Source organism: Topomyia yanbarensis, chromosome 3 (assembly GCF_030247195.1).
Source record: "Topomyia yanbarensis strain Yona2022 chromosome 3, ASM3024719v1, whole genome shotgun sequence".
Classification (NCBI taxonomy): domain Eukaryota; kingdom Metazoa; phylum Arthropoda; class Insecta; order Diptera; family Culicidae; genus Topomyia; species Topomyia yanbarensis.
Window position 1 is genome coordinate 374,251,254 of NC_080672.1, and position 24,380 is coordinate 374,275,633.

General features: G+C 37.6%; 1 protein-coding gene across 1 annotated transcript; it reads left to right on the forward strand.

The window, feature by feature from the left end:
* LOC131689654 (uncharacterized) lies at positions 1–23,703 on the forward strand. The gene is made up of 5 exons (XM_058974895.1): positions 1–167; positions 229–405; positions 14,679–14,786; positions 22,590–22,672; positions 22,751–23,703. Exons 2-5 carry the CDS (start codon positions 397–399, stop codon positions 22,839–22,841), a joined length of 291 nt encoding a protein of 96 aa, XP_058830878.1. The 5' UTR covers positions 1–167; positions 229–396; the 3' UTR covers positions 22,842–23,703.
* The last annotated feature ends 677 nt before the right edge of the window (positions 23,704–24,380 follow it).

The window sequence follows — 24,380 nt, forward strand, 5'->3', positions numbered from 1 at the left end:
AACATCGCCGTCTCGCAAAGTGTTTGACGTTTCCGACTCGCGTGTGCTCTTTTTTATTTCCACTAAAATATTACAATTCATCTGTCCTCGTCTCCACTTCCACACACTGTTATCAACAAGTTGCTCTGGGCTATTGGAGAAACTCTATCGCTGATCCCCGGAACGGCGTGCGTGTGCGGTAACGGATTGTTAGTTGTCCTTAATTCGCTGTTCGCTCCTTCTAGATAGTCATCGCCAGTTATCTCGAGTTTTCAGTCTATAGCATACTTTGCGTTTTCCTTTCCCGAGTATCCAATCTCCGGCTTCCGCTGCGGGAAAGCTATTCGCCAATTGAAGGATCTTGTGAAATAATAATACGCCACCTGAAAATCGACCCCGCCGTGTGAATGTGAGAAAATGAATAAGGTAAACCCCAAAGGCAATCTGAAATTCGACACATCTTCAGTACAGAAGAAACACCATCTCCAGCTCCTTCGTATCGTGAGTGTGTATCGATCAAAATGCTGCGGCTGCTGGAATGTGTAGGCTATAGCTGTAGTCTGTAGGCAAAAAGTTTTGCTGCAGTTCATTAAAAGTTGTCATCGTTGGGCGGTTCTGTTGCTCACTGTGCACTAAAAGTAATTTGTTTATTTACTTCCGGAAACGAAAATTATTTACTTCTGGAAACAAAAACTTTTGATTTTTATCTTTAATTAGTGTTACCATTGTCACATTGTCAGTCAAATTAATTCGAAGGGTTGTGACGTCAATGATAAACACATCGACGGTGCATTAGACCGGCTCAAATATTGTTCCATACAAAATATTAGCTTTTTCATATAAGAATTTTACAGCGTGATCTGTATGGAAAGTCGGCGAGAATCGTTCTACAGGGTGTTTGGTTTATGGTTAAGAACCTCTCGAGGGATGATTGATTGTCATATTTGGAGAAAAAAACCGTTCTACACATACCTTCAAATCTCAACCGTTACTAAGTTATTGAATTTTTTGTGTTAAAAACTTAGTTGTCTTAAAATAGCTCTCACTCAAAAAATATACTTAGTATTTCAAATCTTTTGGATCCATTGGATATGTGAGAAAATTTTCCATTGAAAAATGTCCTCAAATTTTTCAGCTAATGAGGTTAAGTAACCTTTTTACAGTAATTTATTTAAAATTTAACAATTTTGATCGATTTTTCGTTCATTTTGCGAAAATCTTAATTGTTAACATCACCATTTAAATAATTCATATTCTTAGTCTTGAAGAGTTGCATAATTTGTTCCTTGACATGATACACTTATCTTTTCTTGTTTTTATGCGTTTGGGTTATTGAACTTGGATATTTTTATCTCATATTCACTTATACTAGCTCTTATTGAAAAAGTATGGCACTGATTGTACCTGTTCTTATTTTTATTCGAAAGCCAGGAAGATTTAGCATAGAATAAGGTATAAATACCTTTCAGTTAAGTGAATTTAGTATTCTTTTAGAAGTTAATTAGTTTAATATTAGTGTTATTATTAGCATTTTCGTTATTTTCTTAAAATAGTAAATAAGAAACAGCACCATTATTATCATGGAATTAATGCATCTCAGCAAGTTCTACAATTTTTCCTTTGGCTCCATTCAATTATCTCATTTAGTTTCGAAGGAAAATCATTTTTATCACCTCGTTTCATATGCAAAAACAACGATTTCGAATCCACTACATTTGCGATCAGGCCATGCTGTGTCAACTATTAAATTGCAGCGAAATGAAAAGTGATAAGGATAAAGTGTCAAATAACAAGTTGTAGAGAATATTAAGGGGCACCAAATGAACAATAGTGATGATAAATTTAGTTGATTGATAATTAGAATAATTACAAACGCTAATTTTGAGTTATTTTACTAGTAAAAAGTCATTTAGTACACTTAACTAAAGTACATACATCGAAAGGAAATTTTCTCAACTTTCCAATGAAGCCCTGGTAATAACGATATAAAGCATATTTTTTAGCTTAAAACCTTTTAAGCACTTGCAGGTCGATTACAGGAAAAAACTAGAAGTGAAATTACAAGGAAATGAGAAGAGATAGGAATATCATGTTGAAGATAATAATAGATAGGGGGTGGGCGTAGCGTAGTTGGTAAATCGATTGCCTTGTACGCAGTGCACCTGTGTTCGAGTCCCGACCCCGCACATAGGGTTAGAAATTTTTCATAAGAGATTTTCCTAACCCGAAGAGGCGAATGACCTTAAGGTTAAAACCTCTATAATCGAAAAAAAAGTAATAATAGATATTGTTATAATCATAATTCATTATTTTGAGAAAATTAACAAAAACCTCATCAAAAACACCAACTTTGAACTACTTTACAATCAAAAGGCAATTAAAACTAATTAACTGAGATATATGAGAACACCATTCAATCGAATTTCAATTTAATTCACCTTTCCAATGGAACCAAAAGATTTAAAATACGAGGTATACTTTTCGAGTTAGAGGTATTTTAAGATAAATAAGTTTTTTCACAAAAAGCTCAATAACTCTGTAACGGTTGAGATTTGATGGTATGTACAGAACGATTTTTTTCTCCAAATATGACAGTCAATCACCCCTCGAGAGATTCTTAATCATGAACCAAACACCCTGTATATACAGAATATACGGATTAATGTGTTCAAATTTACGATTTGTGCTACGCTGTATAGTTTGTAGTTAATGGCATATAGATTAATTACTATATTTTTTTCCTATAGAAAGACTATTGATTTCGGAGGTACGGGTTTTAGAATGCGGTCACGTGGCACGTGAATATCTGTCATTGCACAGAATGTGGTAATGTGCACAACATTTTGATAACTGATTTCGTGGAATGTACAATTACTAAACTTAACGGAAATAATGGGTTTTGTGAAAGCAGTAATTATCTGCACCATGATTGGTCCATAGAATTCAACCAAGCAGCAGGCGTTGCTAGGACTGCCTCTTTGTACGTAGGAAAAAAATGTAAGGGGTTATATACAAAGTTGTGGCGAAAAAGAGAGCTAAGTTCGTGATTTTTTTAAGCGTCCTATGCAAATTTTATTTGAAAAAGCGAAAGGCAGTTCGCTGGTAGCACTATCGAAGATAGAAAAAACAAGTTGAATTAAAAAAATATTAAATTGAATTAAAAAAAATTGAGATCAAAAAACTAGAAATATTATTGAAGAAAAATGTATTGTGATTCACTTGAATGGATCGGTTTCCCAATAAAAAAAATCTTGCAAAATATAACAAGTTGACCAAAAAATTGAGTGTTCAAAATTTGAAAAAAAAATTCTTTGCGAAAAATCGAAAAAATTTTGATGAAAGAGGAACCGAGAATGTAAATACAAACAATTAAAAAAGAAAATGAAAATCGGATGAATAGTTTTTGAGATATCACTTGACGGCGCCGGTGGTTAAGTGGTAAGCGTGACCGCCACTCATTCCAGTTGACCTGGGTTCAATTCCAGCGGAGATTTTTCTGAGGTGAAAAAATCTGTGGTCACGTCTTTCTTAGGAAGGGAAGTACAGTCGTCGGTTCCTGGTCCGTGAGTTGATGGATCGATAGTTGTACTTGTGGATTGCACAGTAGTATATACGGCCTCTAGCAAAAGCAAGTATCGAACTAACATTCCTTCCCTTTCATTCCGCGATCTACGTTCTGGCCTGGTCGGCGGCGGTATTGATCAATAAACACTAGGATTACCAGGAGTTGCACATTGAAAGATGTTTCGATAGTCCCAAGCATAATTATCTTACTGATTCCCTGTGCAACTTCAGCTAGTCCAGATCGATAATGGAGTGGCAGCCAGGGGTGGTTGCACAAGCTCAAGCTCAAGCTGAATAGTTTTTTAGATATCACGTTGACCACAACGGTACATTTCAAAAAACTTCATTCTGAGATAATTGCGCTTAAAGTTTTGTGCCCACTTCATTCGTAGAAGAACCGCGCTGCAAATGGCTGTAATTTAAAATCTAGTGCTCCGATCTGGCTGAAATTTCGCACAGATATTTTCGAATGTATGTTCTTTCAGAATATTCAATAGTTTTTTTTTTCGATTTTTTGAGCTCCAACTTTGTATATAACCCCATAACACAGATTTGCACAGATTTATACATAGGCTGCGCACAGATTTCAAGAAATATAAGCAGGCATGACGATTCGATTAGCACTGGGTTTTGCGTGGTGTTAAGGAGATGAGTATTTTTTGGTTCAGTGTATTTTCACCGATTAGTTGTTTGTGTTGATCGCTCCAGTTATTTTTTTAATATTTGACGTGATTTGTGCCGTTTAATCGTCGTTTATCGTATCAGTCGATCTTAAATTTTGTTTGCGCCCTTGGTATTGTGAAGTTTTAAAGTGTTTTCTACAAATTTTGTTTTGTGTCGTGAAAAAGTCCAGTGAAAATCGAGATTGTTTACATCACCGGACCTGTGTGTAATTACCCACAAAAAATTCACGCGCTCATTTCGCCATCTGCACGCGAGTAGAGGAAAGTATTTCCCACCATAACTTGGCGCACAGTGAGACGAAAACGAAAAGTCGGATCTAGGGCGGGTAGAAAATCGGCATTATGACAAGTGCATGCGATCACTGCGCGAAAACCGTCAAATCGGACGATGGCTTTATCGAGTGCATGGGATTTTGCAAAAATGTGGTGCATATGCAGTGCGGTAAACAACTCAACAAGCCGTTCTTGAAAAAACTTGCCGAAAATCCAAATTTATTTTGGATGTGCAATGAATGTGTCAAGTTGATGAAGTTTGCTCGCTTTCGCGACACCGTTTCCTCGCTTGGATGTGTTATCGCTGCTATCGCTGGGAAAACGGATGACGTCTGTGCTGAACTAAAGGCAGAGTTATCAAAAAATAACCAGCAAATTTCGCACCTCGCCAGAAAGGTTTCAACAGCCACTCCAGTCCGGCCAAATTCCGGTACATCTCGACCACCTCAGAAACGTCGTCGCGAGGATGGTCCTGATCCGAGCAGTATTCTTGTCGGCGGTCGAAAGCTAGTCGATAATAGCAACATTCTCACGGTTCCTCCTCCCACTCCGTTGCTCTGGATGTATCTTTCCCGCTTTCATCCCAGCGTTAGCAAGGAGACAGTCGAAAAAATGTCCAAAGAAGGGCTAAACTGCAACGAGGAAATAAAGGTCATTCCGCTTGTTAAAAAAGGCATAGACGTCAGTACTCTGAACTTCATATCTTTCAAAGTTGGAGTTCACCCAAAGTACCGTGAAGCAGCTCTTAACCCTGACACATGGCCGCAAGGCATATTGTTCAGGGAATTTGAGGATAGCCGTACCCAGAACATTTGGTGCCCACCGACTGATTTTCCTACGCCTTCGGAAGTCGCATGTATTCCGCTAAGTCAACCCGGCCCATCAACCCTACAGAGGACTCCGCAACGATTGGCAATGCCACTATACCAAGCTACACCGCCATTGTGAAGGATTGTCGACGCTGATCGCATACTGGGACGCAATGCAGTTGGTACAATGGAAGCCCTCGATCCCCCCGCTACAGTCGAGCCCTTGCAGCCAGCGTTCAGCAGTCGTCCCGGTCCTGTATGTGTGGGTGGAGAAGGGGTCTTCCAAGCCGCCTTTCTCGGCAAGTATTATACAAATTGTAACGATACAACGGTTAAACCGATTCACGCTTCTAGTTCATCGTCCAACACTCGCCGTAAGCTACTACCGTCCCGTTCCTGCTCTCCGCATCGCTCCATCGGGGTTCAAAGCATACTGGGACGCACCGCAGTTGGCACTATGGAAGCCCTCGAGCCCCCCGCCACAGTCGAGCAATTGCAGCCAGCGATCATCAGTCGTCCCGGTCCTGTGTGTGGGATGGGTGAAAGGGTCTTCCAACCCGCCACAAATGGCAAGTATACATCTGATCCGAACACTTCAAGCGCTGATGTATTCTTCGCTTCCAGTAATTTGCCTTTTGCTCTAACATCTTGTGACGAGATGTCAACTATTTCTGTCGCCGATGATGATCGCTGCATTCTGGAGCGCGATGCAGTTGATTCGCCCTCTGCAGAACCTGATCCGTCATCCAATAACATCGAGATTTACTACCAGAATGTTGGTGGCTTAAATTCATCAACGGACAGCTATTTGCTCGCGACCACGGGCTGCTGTTATGACGTCATCGCCTTAACCGAGACGTGGCTCAACAACCGTACTCTGTCTCACCAGGTGTTTGGTTCAACATTTGATGTCTTCCGCTGTGATCGCAATGCCCTCAACAGCCGCAAGACATCAGGTGGTGGTGTACTCATCGCCGTTCGCCATGGTATAAAAGCCCGAGTGATCAACGATGAGCGGTGGGAGAGCTCCGAGCAAGTGTGGATATCAGTGAAACTTGCCGATCGCAATCTCTTCCTGTGTGTCGTGTATTTTCCACCTGACCGAATTCGTGATTACAGCCTGATCGATGTACATCTTTCCTCCGTTTCTTTCATCACCTCGATCGCTGCCCCATCTGATGATATTGTTATACTGGGCGACTTTAACTTACCTGGCTTGACCTGGTGCCCAGCAAGTAACGGATTTCTACGATTGGATATCGAAAAATCTGTGCTTATCAACAATGCCAGTTGTATCTTGGACAACTACAGTAGCGCAACTCTTCGGCAAATTAATAATATCATCAACGAGAACGGACGTACATTGGACCTCTGCTTTGTAAGTGCCCGGGACTACGCTCCGTACTGCTGCGCCGCTCCGACACCTTTAGTCCAGCATGTGCGCCATCATCCCCCACTACATCTTGTACTCGCTGGTAACCTAGGAGTGAGTTTTGAAGACGTCTCAAGCTCTATCGTCTACGATTTTAAAAACGCTGACTACGACAGCATCGTTAGCACGCTGTTGGATATAAATTGGGACGAAAATCTTAACAATGATGACGCGAACGAAGCAGCGATGACGTTTTCTAATATTCTTAACTACCTAATCGACCGTCATGTGCCAAAACGAACAGTCAGCACAAATCAACACCCTCCCTGGCAATCAATAGTGCTTAGACGATTAAAAACTGCCAAACGAGCCGCATTTAAAAAGTTCTCGAAGCATAAGACACTTGCATTACGAAACCACTACTTTCAACTCAACCACGAATACAAACAGCAAAGCAGACGTGCCTTTTTTAGATATCAGCGAAACGTCGAACGTCAACTGAAATCCAAGCCCAAGTCGTTTTGGAAATATGTGAACGAGCAGCGAAAAGAATCCGGGTTACCATCTTGTATGTCATTAAATGGAGTTTTAGGCACCGACACTAAGGAAATTTGCCAATTGTTCTCCGACAAATTTTCAAGCGTTTTTTCCGACGAGAACCTTTCCCCACAACAAGTCGCTGCCGCTTCAAATCTAACTCCTTCTCTAGGACGAACCATCAACCGAATTTGTGTCGATAATGCTGCCATTCTTGCAGCAAATTCCAAGCTGAAAGCATCTAGTTCCCCGGGTCCAGATGGCGTTCCTTCGATTTTTGTCAAAAAGTGCATCAGCGGGCTTCTTGAACCACTTCGGCGAGTCTTTGTGCTATCACTCAATACTGGAACATTCCCTTCCTGCTGGAAAGCAGCGCACATGTTTCCAGTTCACAAAAAAGGAAACAAATCGAACATTGACAATTATCGAGGAATCTCGTGTTTAAGTGCAGTATCAAAACTATTCGAGCTGGTTGTCTTAGACCCTCTTTTCTTTCACTGCAAACACTACATTGCAGACGATCAACACGGATTTATGCCTAAACGATCGACAACGACTAACCTGCTCTCGTTCACAACATATGCAATGGATGGATTCGCTGACGGATTGCAAACCGATGCTATTTACATGGATCTATCTGCGGCCTTCGACAAAATCAATCATGATATCGCAATAGCGAAGCTGGACAAACTCGGTATTCATGGACAACTTCTGCGCTGGTTTCGTTCCTACCTCGATGGAAGGCAGCTCCAAATCAGCATTAAGGACTGTCTATCTACACCATTCTTCGCTACATCCGGCATCCCACAAGGAAGCCATCTCGGTCCAGTGATATTCCTCCTCTACTTTAATGATGTCAACATCAAATTACAAGGACCCCGCCTTTCTTTTGCCGACGACATGAAAATTTTTCAACAAATACGGGATAAAACCGATGCCGAGCTTCTTCAGAGGGAATTGGACAGCTTTAGTACGTGGTGTGATCTAAACAGAATGGTTTTAAACCCGAGCAAATGCTCAATCGTTACGTTCACGCGGAAACGCCATCCGATTCAGTTTAACTACCATCTCTTCGACTCGAGTATTCCAAGACACTCTAACGTCAAGGATCTCGGAGTCATCATGGATTCGGCACTAACGTTCAAACCACATACATCATCCATTGTGGATAAGGCTTCAAGACAGCTTGGGTTCATCTTCCGAATAGCGAAAAACTTTAAGGACGTATACTGTTTAAAATCTCTCTATTGTGCGCTGGTTCGCTCAACACTGGAATATTGTTCTGCTGTTTGGAACCCTTACTACCAGAACGGTGTCGACAGAATCGAGGCCGTCCAACGCCGGTTCATACGCTTTGCACTCCGACATCTTCCTTGGCAAAACAGATTTCAGCTGCCGAGCTACGAAAACCGTTGTCAGTTAATACAGCTCGATACTCTAAGCATCCGGAGGGACTGCTCTCGAGCCCTGTTCGTCTCGGACTTACTGTCTGCCAGGGTGGATTGCCCTACAATCCTCGGACGCCTCGATCTTCAAGCTCGCGTTCGAGCTCTGCGCAATAACTCTCTTCTGCGAGTCCCATTCAGGAGAACTAACTATGGGCGCCAGGGCGCTGTTACCGGACTCCAGCGTGTGTTTAACAGTGTGGCGACGGCGTTTGACTTCAACCTGACAAGGAATTCGATAAAAACTAAAATTATTCGTATTCTGAAATGTAATTAGTTTAAGTAACCACCATTGGGGCCAAGGGGTCTGTTGGTGACGGTACAACAAATAAACAAATAAACAAATGATGCTGGTTTATTGAATGCTAAAATTATAAGGTTTTACATCAACCGACATAACCCCACAAAATGAGCCGGATGATCTTCGTTTGACTATTCTCTGTAGTTTGTTTACGTTACGTTGAGTTACTCGAATGTAACAGATGAGCACCCGTTGCACTGGCACTCACGCAACTGACAAAGTAAACAAACCACCGACAATTGTCAAACATGAACTTCATTCATCATGAGTTCATTCGTGTCGTCATCTTGTAGAACTCAACAAGTTTCTGCTGATGATATGATACGATTTGTTTTGTAAACTACCCCTGAAAACGCTCACGGGGCAAACTTGGAAAACGTTTGACATATTATCGTATATGCTGCTATAAGCACAGCTTTATAACGATCCGTAGAGCCAGATTAATTGTATCACAGGGATGATGGGTTTTATACATTCGCATTAACCCCTTCATGCCCATGTTGTTTATAAACAACAACGGTTTTAAACTTATATAGCTTTTGATGTAGGCAAGATATGCTCACAAGACCAAGGAAGACTAATAACTCTGACTATTATTTATCATTTGAGTACCAACAGTTGTAAGTATTTTCCGTAAAATTGAAGCTATTGCAATTATTGTGATTGGATTCCTGTAGAGCAGTGCTGCCAGGCGCAGTTTAAGTTAACGGTGAAAATGAAAGTTTGATATACACGCGGTAAAACCTATCAATTTCGACTGCCTTCGATTACATTTTTCAAACAATTAGAATATTGTGAAAATTCTAGGAGATAGGTATTGAGCATCGAAAGGTAAAAATAGAACAGCTTCTAGCACTGCAAGAAAAGTACCTATTTTGATTAGGGAATGTTTTTTGTTGTTTTGTGTTCCAAAACAGTTTTAAGAAAAAAAAGTTTTGGAACGCTATATACGCTAGCAAAAAACGTGGGCATAAAAGGGTTAAGACCGATTTATTTTATGTTCTGTTAAATGATTCAATGTTCATTTTACTTATATTGTTTGCGAATTTCGCAAATTTCAAAATCAGTTACCTATTTCTGCTTGCATTTACCGAAACCGACATTCAGATTCAACGCCTCCCTCATTCATTCACCTTCCAACTGACTGAAATTTCATGCAGAATCGAATGCTTGAGTGCAGAGAAAATATGAATTCATTCACCAACCAAAGCATTCATTTGTTATTATGTGGACAGTTTGAAGGCATAAGTTAGCATCTTCTATATTTTTGAGCATAAGTGAACTGCGTAATCTATATCTGGTGCACTTTTGCTCAATAATCCCTCTCAGAGCTACCATAGAAACAAAATTCATTTTGCTTCTGAAACAGAACGTGTCCGAACTTGAATGCGCTGCGTCGGGAGAACGAATGACGAAACGAACCAAAAATTTCATTCATCGCAGCGGGCATGAATTGAATTTTGTTTTCTTTCAAGTTCACGTAGGGATATCAATTTTTTAAGCTCTGCGCGCAAGTTCTCTTCTACTGGCTGTGGTGTGAGTTCAACATACAGTGAGTCCAAAAAGTATTTGTAATCCGGTTTGACCATTAATTTACTTTATTTGTATATGTCACGCTGGCCAACTGCAAAAAACAGAAAAAAATAATTTTTCCCATGTTGTAGATATATATGTATGTATTGGTAACAAATGCGCATTTAAAAACGAACTTACTAATCATCATTCTATCTACCCAACCATTTCATCAGAATGTTTTGAGTGGATAAAAGTCACATACAAACACACATCACATCGAATAAAATGCAAATTCACATTAGATTCGAACTCGTGCTCTTGCGCATCGCAGCACTGACTATTGGCGCTGTTCTATTTCTACACATCCGCAATATAGTTCTGCATCGTGTGTAATGAATCAGCCGCAATATTGCTTTTAACCCTTACACGACCTTATTCTACCGTCTATAGGGTTCCAAAACACGATTTTTCCTTAGAACTGTTGGGGCCATGAATCACTAAAAACCTGTTTTGATATGTGCTTTTTCCGCAGTGCAGCAAGCTGCTCAATTTTTACATTACACTACTTAATATAATTGAATTCGTTGCGTTGCGTTGCGAAGTACGATGTAATTCGAATATTGCATACTTACGATTATCATATTTCCTCACCATAACTCACCTTGCTCGTGTGATAAATGATCGGGAATGAGTTCAGTAAACCAATAGAATGAGAATCGTCATTGCCGGCCACGACATCTTAGGATAGGGTAGGAAATGTTGATGTAATACCTACTTAAGCAAGACCACCGACTCCGCAACGCTTCCATAGGTATTACGGAGTTGGATATACGCGTTTAACCCTTTCATGTCCAACTTTTTTCTAGTGCATGTAGGGTTTCAAAACTATTTTTCCTAGAAAACGGTGAGATCAAGAAACATGAAAAGTCTTTTTTCATAAAGATAGGTGCTTACCTTGCAGTGCTAGGAGATTCTCAATTTTTACCTTCCACTGCTCAATACAATTCTCCTAAAATATTTACAATAGTCCAATTCCATAGAAAACGTAGCCAAAGGTAGTCTAAATTGATTAGTTTTATTAGTTCTCAAAAATATTGCAGCATAACGAAGATATCAATAGTAATTCTTCAAAAGGGCTAATGAGACTTTTGTAAACAAACTTATTTCGCTCATTATTCCGCTACCGAGTTGAATTTCATGAAAAATACACATGAATCAACATCTTTATCCTTGTTAGAATCAATTTCAAATGTTTTCTGTGTTGAAATGATAACAAATTAGGAGAAATCAGCAAAACAAAAGTTTGTTTACAAATCTTATTAGCCCTATTCAAATGTTGATATGGATATATGAAAAAATCATTTTCGGTCGTCAACGTAAACTATCCCTGGTAGCACTGCTCCATTGGAATCCAATTCTAATTGCAACAACTTCAGTTCTAGAGCTGATTCTTGTAACTGATATTACTCAAATGATAGGCAATAGTCACATTTATTAACCTTACTTGTTTGTGCGATCAAATCAATCAAAAGTTAGAGCTGTTTAAAAACGTTGTTGTCCACAAACAACATGGGCATGAATGGGTTAAGCGTTTACATTGGATAAGTCTTTTGTTGTTATTTTTTTTAGCGGGCTGATGTCATGATGTATCATGCTCCTAACAAACGCGTGCCAAGTCGCCAGTGATACAGTAAAATTGATCCCTTTTCTGTTTTCTTCCTGATCTCCTTTTGGGTCTCCTAGCTCTGAAGCGGATTCATCGTCTATTAAGTAAATCAGAGCGCGCTGGTAATCGTAATGCCCTCGAATACCAATTTCCATGCAACAATTCTGCCAATCATTATTCCTGTTCTTGTGTGAATGGATGATTGTTGCTCCAGACTGAATAATCATGTTGTAACACCACTTTGCTTGTTGAGTATAGTGGAAATTGTTAACAACTGACACCCTCTTCCCTATTTATCTTAACCTTGTTAAATGTCTCTTTCCTTGGCTTCCTGCTTATTCAACTTTCAATATGTTACAACTAAATCACATAGAGCAGACATCCAAGTTCAAACAAATAAGTTTTAAATACTTGTTTTGCCATTTGAACTAATATCCGCTAGAACTCTACGGTTCACAGTAAAACTCACGCACTAAACGGAATAACGACAGAACCACCTACCTAATACCTTTGGATGAGTCGTACATTTTTTCTCAACTATTACGCTTGAGACGGACGGTCTGTGCCTGAGTTGATGTTGTTTCTTAGTTTTGCACGGCCCAGAAGGAACTTGGCCTTAATCCCACTGCTCTCTCATCGATGTTACTTGATATTTGTTATGGATTATTTTTTGTTTTTTCTCTTAGATAAGAAAAAAATAGTTTAAAACACACTTCCCCTCCAATAACTTCAGTTCTACTGATAATACTAAAAATTGAGAGTGCTTTAATGAATGGTGACAGCCCCAGTAATCAAGCTTACTTGTTTTTGTAAACAAATCTCGTGGCAGCCAAAAGTCACCGTACGTTGCTATAACAACCAGCATAGGCGCGTGCAACCCTCTGGTTGAAATCCTTTTAAAGTTATGTTGAAGGAAAACGTATGTAAAGCAACAGATGAACCGATTTTACAAACCAAGTAACCATATGCATTAAGCCATTACACAATATTGGCAAAAAAATTGCACTAATTTTGTATAGAAACTTCATTGTAGCATTTACAATGCAATCAAGCTCTATATTAGTATCACAAATGAATACAGGCACAACCGAAAGGTCAGGGGAAGGAAGGGTACGTGTCAATTGTGGTTCTAATAATTCTTTTTGTGCGTCATATCGAAACATAGGAAAGCGGTAACAGCCAATTGAAGCTTTCCAACAGCATGGATAGTGCTGATATCAGGCTTTCAAATGTGACACTTATTTATTGATGTTATATAATAGCATAAGTAGTGCAAAAAACGGGCTGTCAATTTATGCACAGCCATAGCACAATATTTCGCCTTTTCTGACATAATATCAGCATTATATCAGAATAAAGGGCTTAACGACTTTTTAAGACTGCCCTATATGCAAGTTTAAAGCAGTCATTAGACTACGTTGAAATTCTTATTGGTTACTTAGAATGACTACAACATTGTGAGGATCTTTGGCTCGATTAACTGCAATCGATGCGAAGTGTTAGCCTAGCATTGCAAATGATTGTCGTTTTGTAATTTATTCAAGAGGTTGACCATAGTTTTTGACCACAAAAAATGAAGAAACAAATTTGCTAAGCTGCGTTTATCTATGAGTATTACGAGGCTCAATTCAGTTCAAAACATTGTATCTCACAAAATCTATGAAGTTAAGCACTCAAATGTCCATGCACATAATTTTTGAAGATCGATTCAGAATCAGGCATTAGAACAAATTGATTCAAATTGCACGCTCCCCATGTTATTCAGAGATTCGTGTCAGATTTTCTTGAAGTTAGTAAGACTCACCTGAACCATGTTGAAATTTTTTTCCCAAAATACTTCGTTGAAATGCTTAGTCTACGCTGAGTTTCCTGGAATCTCATTTATTTGATTTTAGTATAAATTTCTTGAATTTTGAAAGAATTTTGTAAAACTTGCAGACGCTCCCTTTCAAAGCCCTTTCAGAGAAGATTCAGAGATATAAACAATACCACTGATTGCTTTTAAATATCACCAAAATCGAAGCAAATCAATTTGACCAAACAAAGGAGGGCCCACTTTTGAAAACTCTTTCTTAACGTTTTTTTCAATAGGAATTTTCTGACAACCGAGTTGACATATGTTCATTTTTTTAATGACTTCAAAAACCCATTTTATAAGTAGAAAATTTTGTTTCAAATCCTTTTCAAACAGACAAAAACAATCCATTTGTTTTTCCACATGTTCGAAACCTACATTGAATATACCAATTAAAATAGAAAACTGTAGGAGTATAACGTTTAAGCAACGAAATTGAATCGGCGTTTTCAATTTCAAACTAGTGCGATAAATAAATTTATTAATACCATTTCCATAGTTATCTGCATTATCAAAGATACCCCGCTGTACGGTAATTAAAATAAACCTTCCTCTGTATTGTTTCCGCATTCTTTTGCATATCCCGTGCTTGCATCGTCATGGACTTCCTCTCCCTCGTTATGCTGCTATACAACGCCAACGACAATGCTTACAACGACAATACGGACACGCTTTCCAGATATGGGTTGCCTTCGCAGTGTTCGGTGCAATATCAATTTTGCCTGCTAACGGCCGAATTGTGAAACGAAGCTATTCAGACCAGAGCGTCCGTGGGTACCTAACGGAGGTAAGTAAGACAGGAAACTCTTCACACAGGAAAATATATCAAATACCATAGACTAAATTACAGCACATTTCCTGGTGTCATAGCAAGGACCAAATAGATGTTTTTATAATGCATACAGAACTGGTTTTCATCAGTTTTTCATTTGCCGTCTAGCAGTTAGCTTACCTATTATGATATCTAAAGACGTACCCTAAAATTGTCATTGCATTTTCATTTGTTTTTCATTTCACAACTTGTTTTTTAATAACTCGAGTTGGGTCAATATTATTACTTAGATCATCAAATTAAAAAAAATGGCATGAAAGTGGGAAAAGAGGTAGAACCAACCATCACACAAAGCCACACTTCGAATGGAAAATCCCAACAAAGCATTTCTAACAATGTACAGTTGATGATAGTAAATAAACAAGAAAAGCAATCCACCTTCTGTTCACTGTCTAAAAGATTCGGAATTCCTTCTTGCAGATCGCAAAATGGTTTTCTAATACACTTAGTAATAAAAAGCGGTACAACCTTGACAAACCATTGTACTGCGAACCAATTCTAAGCAGAAACAGCCCACACTCGAAGGGTTTTTGAAGTGCTGAACCGTATATTTAATTTATCAAAACATTCACACGCCTATCGCATAAATCCTAGCTACTTTGTGTCGTACTTACCAACCATGATCCCCCCGCGTTAGGAGAACCCCCAAGGAAATTAAATGCTTTGCACGAGACGTTCCACATCGTCTCTTGTTCTGATGCTATTAGGGTTGCCACCTCTGGTGAGACTTTGACCCAGAGTTTCTTACTGGGCTGGAAATAGACTTCACAATAAATATGAAATATGAACAACAAGACTGAATTTCGAATCGAAGTAATAGCTCAATGGCATTTTGTAACACTTTCATTGCTTTTTATTACGCACGATATAAGTGTGCTCTCTTTCACTGTAACCTGTTAGGGTAATGGCAAAGCAAAGCGCTCACCACTGTTCCGTTAACGTACAGCTATGAATTGTAAACGGTATTGTTAGTTGTATAATTTCGCATCACTAATATCGTTTTCGTTGGTACGACACCGGTGTAGTACAAAAAAAAGAGATAGACTGATTACACCCAAGTTTGAATGAGTGTAGCGACTACACCGGCATACAAAAATGCCACAAGAGCCACCACTCTTGCTGTGAAACATGATCGTCTAACACTAAAAGGAACAACATCGTCTAGGAAGTACCCTGCGTTATTTCACAGGAATCTTTGCATGGAACACAATATAGCTAAACCAAAGTAGTGGTAAAAACCCTGCTTACACACTCAATTCGGCTCGGCAATTTACCAACAGCCGTGTAGTCAGCAAATTTTGAAACTGATATCTCAGTAAAGTAAGATTTGTTTGCTAATTTTCGGTGAAATATTTTCCGAGCATTACGTCACTTTTACTGAAATCGTTTATCGAGATCACAGCTGTTGAGATTTCAGCAAAAGATGCGAAAAAACTGAGATTCGCCAGAAAAAAACAAAGTGTGTACACAGTGTGTAAAAATATTGCAAAACCTAAATTAAATTCAGTATTAAAAGAGGTAAAATTATCCGTTGTCTCAGTAGGCCTGGAGAAAATGACACAAATTCCGGAGGCCCGGACATCAGCCACAAAAAGCGGAGTCTCCGAGTCCACCTCGAAAGGTTGGCAACCCTAGATGCTATCGGTTTCCCCACCTCCAAATTGGCTTTTAATCAGATACAACTGAAAACAGATAGGAAGTGATTCAACAATTTATTCTCACGCGGTTGATTATATTTGGAAGCTGATTTGCTTTAGGATATTTCCACTAATTAATACTAATATTCAAACGTTGTTTTTCTAGTGAAAATTAAAAAAAAGACCATTTTAACGCACCTAGCCGTGAAATGATACACTTCTTATATCATTGCTCATTCATTGTCTAACAAAATTTATAAGACGAACGCACTCAACTGGAGAAGGCCAACTCGAATCATGCTCGAAAAAAAAACTTCGAATTAAATGTAATAAAAGTAATAAAAAAATAATTGAATGAAATGAACAAAATTGAAGTGAACATAAAATTAATCAAAATGATAAAACTAATTCAAATGAAATTTAAATGAATGAGTAAAATGAATAGAGTGTATAGAGTAATTCAAATTTAAACTTAAAATAATGAATAAATTGAATGAAATTAGTGTTCCGTCTTATCTTGTACGCAGCAAAAACTCTTCAATAGCTCTCAGTAAAATCCACCTATCCACTGAACAACAGTTTAATCTTTGCATCTGGCTGTGCAGACCAATTTCGAATGGCTTTTCTAAAAACTTGTATTAGAACTACAGTGCACAATGTGAAACAGTTACTAAAGTTGAAAATATAGCTCAACCTCACAGCTACATCATGTGCGTAATTGTGTACTGGTAACATTAAAAAGTTGGCTGATGCAGAAAACTTCACTGTGAAGAGCCGCATAAAGCATGGCGTCGAATATTACAGCTTTTAAACCAAAATCAATTGTGATTCAATAGAAGTTCATCTACACGAGCTAGCACCACCAACTAAGCTCTATGCAGGCTAAATTAAAAGATTTGGCTCGAAATATGGAGAAGTAGAATCATTACGAGCGACAATTGAAGAAACTTTTTCCCTGCACGGAAAACCGATTCCTCACAATTTCAATCAAACAATTAGTTGATTTTTTGATTTCGTCTAGCTGATATTTGGGCGAACTAAGTTTTTGCTAAAAACAATAATCCAGCGCTGCTGTTTTGATACTGTCCGTCTTAGTCTCGACACGAACGTATCAACCTGGTATAAAACTTGAAAAGATTGCTTGAGTTTAAGCTTGAACCGTTTGTCTCAGCTTGTAACTTTTGCTTGAATCCGGACACAATCGCATATACCGGTACACTACCGTTTAATCCAGTACACAAACGACTAGAATTTAACTGATCTCATTGTTGAATGAAACTAGTTCATCGTAAAATGCAACATAGGACATTTCAAACGTTCTGTTTCACCGACTGACGGATGAAGGTGTGGAATTAAATTGTTTAAATACTCCTGGTGCAAGTAATTTCTCAAAATGTTATCTTTTTTTTTAAACTGCAGTCTTTAAAGAGACGAAATGGCCAAAGGTATTTAAGGATTGTTGGTAAAGATTGATGATTTCAATTTCGAATGAAAGGTATAATTTTTATTTCTTTTCTATTCGGTCAGCACTCCAAAAAAACTTCATACTTATTCCACATCTAGTTTGGAATCTCAAAAGATGAAAAACATAATCATATTGCACATTACAAAATTTGTTAATATTTGAAATTTTACGATATAATCAACTCAATCCGAAATAGAAAGATTTTGACAATTTTCGACAATACTTTATATATGTATTGAAACAGAATGTCAATCAAATTTACAAGCTAAGACAACTACCTACCAGTATAAACGTTATGCCCAGCAACAACATAGTTTCTGTCGCTACTTTGATGTATTTCAGTAAGGCTAATATCATTTCGTATGATGCGCGTCTTGAATCAAAATGAATAATAATTTTCAACTATTAACCCATTATTGCCCAACTTATTTTTCACACGCAGCACAAAATGAGTTTTCCGATTGGAAAAAGTGATGTGGTCATTCCAGTGAAATTAATTTCCTACTAAGAGTAGCTGATATAATAAGAAACAACCAGTGAAAATTTCAGATTGATCGATTAATTAATTCCTGAGATATCGTGGTCGCCGCGAATGAACTTTTCAACAAAATACAATTCCGAGATAATCAAGTTTTACTGTCGCTGCAGCGAGTCAACGGTCTAGCATATCAAACACTACGCACCGCCTACGAGTGGTCAATGGGTAGCGGTCTATGAATCGCTGTAACTCAAGTTTTAGTATTACGATCTTAATGAAATTTTGAGAAAATTTTCCTCAGTGTATGTAGTTTGAGAATATCTAATTTACAAAAATTCGATTTTTTCATCATGACAGAAATGTGCAACCCCTTAAGGGAAAATTGAATAAAAACAAAACATAAACACCGGTTTAACCACTCTAACTTCTCTAAACGTATTCTGTAAGAGTATATGAACAATATTAACTCATTGATAATGCCTGTTCTGCGTTATTCCTTAAGTAATAGGAGTTATTATTAGCACCTACTATATATAGTAGGTTGGGCAATAATGGGTTAACTATTATTTGAGAATCTCGTAAAATTAAAGGAAAATTCATTTGCATTTTTAATTTTTTCTGTTGAAATCATCTAATTAGGATAACAAGAATTGGTTTTGTATTTTTTGAATCGAATGTTTTTCAGTGTATGGCAACTGCAAAATTACGACGTCTAAAAGCACATGTTGATGAAGATGGGACTCGGAGAACCAATGAAGTTGAATGCGGCTACACTGATAGAATATATTCGTAAATTGCTAGGCATTAGTTTCGTACAGAAAATTTTCATGAAATGTACGAATTTTTCGTACATATCATGAATCTTTCGTAGTTCATTTATTTTTTGTTACTAATTTTTCGTGAAAACCACGAAACGACTTTCGTTGGCTTATTACGAAACAGCTCGGCAAACGAATTGTTCGCTGTTATATACGAATATCTTTATAATATTTACGAGCATTATTCGTCAAACCGTCAACGTCAAAAAGCTTCAATATGGAGTTATTGTTGTTATGCGTCAGATAATTGTTGATCATAGCGACGGTCTCGGTCTGACTATTTAGTAGCCGTATCCGTGTTCGTCGGTTTCAGGAAGATTTCCTGAACCTCTTTCGCTTCCAGTTGTTCCAGAATCCGGAGCAGTACGGATTCAGTTGAGCCATCGCGAACTGCTCGTTGGTTTTGTATGAACTAGTTTGAGCTTTCCCTGTCGGAGCAAAGCCAAAATAATATGCTACTTAATACGAAAACTTCTTTTAGATGAACGAAATGAATTCGTGCGACCAACGAGATTGTTCGTAATATACACAAACGTTTATTAAAATAAACAAAACATTTCGTTTCATTCACGAAAAATAATGTCGTTTTCAACGACAACATTCGTGCAATGTACACTAAATAAGTAAAATTTATGAAAACTTTTGTTTATCAAGTGGCCATTTCTTCATACCACAATAAAATCGATTTTGCCAGATCTGTTTTTTAATTAAAAAAAATCAGTGTTGTCAAACATCGATCCTAAAAGATCGAATGCAAAAATAAGAGGAACATAAATACGAAAACTTTTCTAATATGAACGAAATGAATTGGTGTGACCAACGAAGTCATTCGTAATAAACACAAACATTTATTGAAATAAACGATTCATTTCGTTTGATTCACGAAAAATAATGTCGTTATCAACGATAACATTCGTGCCATGTACACTAGATAAGTAAAATTTACTAAAACTTTTGTTCATCAAGCGTCCATTTCTTCACACCAAAACCTTTCTAGTCCTCAATAATGACAAACAGGTTAAAATAGAATCGAATTTACCAGATCGATCCCTTTAATTAATGAAAAAATCGGTGCTGTCAAACATTGATCCTAAAACGACCAACGAAATCGTTTGTAATATACATAAACGTTTATTAAAATAAACGAAACATTTCGTTTCATTTACGAAAAATAATGTCGCTATCAACGATTACATTCGTGCAATGTACACTGAATAAATAAAATTTACTAAAACTTTCGTTCATCAAGCGGCCATTTCTTCATACCACAGTAGAATCGATATGGCCACATCGATTTTTTTAAATAAAAAAATCGTTTTTGTCAAACATCGATCCCAAATGATCGACTGAAAGACTGAAAGGCTAATAAATACGAAAACTTTTCTAAGATAAACTAAATGAATTCGCGCCACCAACGAAATCGTTCATCATATACATAAACATTTATTGAAATAAACGAATCATTTTGTTTCATTCACAAAAAATAAAGTCGTTATCAACGTCGTCCTGCAATGTACACTAAATATGTAAAATTTACGAAAACTTTCATTCATCAAGCGGCCATTACTTCAAACCACAATCTTTCTAGTCCTCAATGGAGGTGAGTATGCTAAAATAAAATCGATTTTGCCAGATCGATCCTTTTAATTAGTTAAAAAATTCGTTGTTGTCAAACATCGATCCAAAAATATCGATTGAAAAAATAATATGCTAATGAATACGAAATCTTTCCTAAGATGAACGAAATAAATTTGTGAGAGCAATGAAATCATTCGATATACATAAACGTTTATTAGAATAAACGAAACATTTCGTTTCATACACGAAAAATAATGTCGTTATCAACGATAACATTGTGCAATTTAAACTAAATAAGTAAAATTTACGAAAACTTTCGTTCATCAAGCGGCCATTTCTTCGAACCACAATAAAATCGATTTGGCCACATCGATTTTTTTAAATTAAAAAAAAATCGATGTTGTCAAACATCGATCCCAAAAGATCGACTGAAAACAATAAGAGGATAACAAATACGAAAACTTTTCTAAGATAAACGAAATGAATTCGTGCGACCAACGAAATCGTTCGTAATATACAGACACGTTTATTAAAATAAAACATTTCGTTTCATTCACAAAAAATAATGTCAACGATAACATTCGTGCAGTGTACATTAAATGTGTAAAATTTACGAAAGCATTCGTTCACCAAGCGACAATTCTTGTTTATGAAATGAACGAAACCTACTATTTAGAATGCACGAAAATACTTCGTTGCAGAAAACGACGAATGAATTCGTGCATTGCATGATCGATTTTATTACATTTACGAATATATATTATCAGTGTAAATAAAAGTAGTAATCAGCTTTTTGAACGCTTCCTTCTTCCTCTTCTTCGTCATTATCTTCGGCGGACGGCCGCTACCGGCCTTCCACTTCACACTCAGGGATTTTTGCCAGGATCTGGTGAACTGTACTTACTGGCACGTTTTCGTCTCGAAAGTGGTTCCACCCTTTTCTATGAAGTCCAGAGAACAATTCTCTTGGAGAGAAAAAAATTTACGCTCTTTACTTTAATTACAGAAAGGCATTGAAATCATTCTCATTTTTTATTGAAAACCCGTTATATCAAAGCGGATTTGAAGCTGTTGCAAAGACAGGAATATTTCCCGGATTTGTCGTTGGCGACCGTTTCAAACGAATGAAGCTGTTGAAATTCGCTTCGAAATACCTGATTTGGCAGGCCGTCTGCACTTGTGCTCAACTTCGTGAATCATTCGTGCTCAAGGCAAAGAGTGACATTAACAAAACTGCTTTCAAAAAACAGTTTTTGTCGTTTTCGAGACAGCACCATCAAAAAACCGTTGTTTTGGAGCCGATTTTTCATACCACTACTCAAAAACAGAGCAGGAATGAAGTGCGGTTAATTCTGTGGATTTTGTGCCGAAAAACATGAACCCACCAAACTGTGACCTCGATTTCAAACTCAGTTTTGAGACACATTTTCAGCAAAATCTATATGAAACTGTACCAAAATTGTGTGTTGGACTACAGACTATGTAAAAAACTAGAGATGATGAGGAAGTGTAAAAAACTGTGGATACCTCATCGGAAACGACTGTACAGGCTCTGATAGAGGGGGTTCAATCGGTAATGTCGAGTATTTCGCTCAAATTAATCCTAAAATTTAACCGACCTATTTAAGCTGAAACCTTGGTTTCTTTTTGAAAACTGTAGCCGATTTATCAATCAATTCAACGTATCGCAACAATTATAAACTAAAATAGCTAATGTATTCCTCATCCTCACATACTGCCAATGTCCCTTTTCACTCTTCACTATTTACATATTTCTTTCAGAGAACGTGCTGGTGGAATGAGGTCTGCAAAGAGGAATTTCAACAGCTCTTTCGATGTAAATGCCCCCAGTGGTCCTACTGCAGGTAACGGCGCTTCTGACCGAAGCGATCCATCCATTGATCCAACTGATCTAACTTTCAATTCTCCCACACCATACACAGATCACCCGGTCGCTATTACAACGCCTTCTGCTCCATGACCAACACCGGCTACATCTGGACGCAGCCCACGTGGGACTGGGAAACTGCCTAACACGTGATGCTCACAATCGTTATACACTCACTGCTGTCGTTTGTTGTTGTTTTCGCACTGAGACCTAAGCGTAGAAATTTTACTGGGTTCCAAAAAGTTCTACCGTTTAACGGTAAAAGTGCCATCATTTACGGTTACATCATCAGGAACCAAAGCGGATCGTAAACGGCAACGGCATTCATAGAGACCAAATATTTTATATACATAGCTTTATATAATCAATCATATAGTAGGGCCAGGTCATACCGCGTTTTACACTGCATTTTATTCGTTGAACCATGTTTTACTTGTTGCAGATTACAAGGGTTAAAGCCCGAAACAGTTATATTTCCTATGAAAATACACTACTTAAAATTAATAACAACGGATAAAATATATATTATACTGCTAAGTGTACCATAAGAGAAATACACCATATCAGCGGTTTGAATTTTGATCCAAAATTGGACACAGCAAGGATGTCTCTTTTTCGTATGCTGTATGCACTTACATATCTCGGACTCAAATTAACTATCATCGAATAAACTATACTAATTGAAATGAAGTATTCGTTACGGAAAATAATCCGAACATTTATCAGAATCACCTATTCAGACTTAATTAAATAAATATCAAGGAACAATGTTTTGATTGTGATTAGCATAGATTTTTGCAGTGATATAGATAGTGGAACAACTAAGCAGAAATCAAAGGATTGTTTGCTATTGTTTCTATGCATACAAATAAAGAAATGATACATATATACACCAGTATCTGTTGCGTAATTTTTGCATATAAGAAAATTAGTAAAGAGCATATTATGCACCTATACCCATGCAACAGATCATATATGAATAAAACACACAATTTTAAATAAAACATTAAACCGTTACGCGCTTGTGAATTTTACTGTTGAGAACGTTTCCTTAGTACTGAGACGGTGGTCAGCTATTTTCGTCCGCGTCCCTTATCACCTATTTTATAAGGTGATTCATCAACAGTGTTATCTTTGAAAATGAACTATCTTGGTTATGCAACTAATTTCCCTGAGGTTATGCAACTAATTTCCATTATCTTATAATTTCTTAGTTTGTTTAGTGTTTATTTGACCAACTAGGAAACTAATCCACGGGGCATTTAATGTGCGTGGGGAATACGCATGGTCTTGTCTGAGTGAAATGAGGAGTGTTGATTCATATATTAGGGGTTGAGAATTGGCAGTTCGTGAGAAGAATCAGAAGTTATTTACCAATTTGCAGCAGTTATATCAGCACGAAGAACATATGGTCGATATTGGGTCAGTCCGGACAAAGTCGCCAAACCTTAAAAAATTAGATAATCATAGCACTGGATAAAGAATTTCTTCAGCAACATTCGACGTTTAGCTGATTTGAAATATGTTACAATAAGCAAGAATTATAGCAAAAACTAATTTCAAATAATAATGTAAAGGATGCTGCGATTCAAACTTTAAACTCGTTTTTTCTCGAAATCAATACAATGTCACATAGTCCGGTCTGACTTGACACCGACCATATGTTTTATTGTCATATTCATTGA

What these genes read in the sequence shown, in the direction of transcription:
- LOC131689654 (XM_058974895.1), top strand. An exon ending in TCCGTGGGTACCTAACGGAG is followed by an intron (nt 14,787 to 22,589) that starts GTAAGTAAGACA and finishes TATTTCTTTCAG; the next exon opens with AGAACGTGCTGGTGGAATGA. An exon ending in CCCCAGTGGTCCTACTGCAG is followed by an intron (nt 22,673 to 22,750) that starts GTAACGGCGCTT and finishes CACCATACACAG; the next exon opens with ATCACCCGGTCGCTATTACA.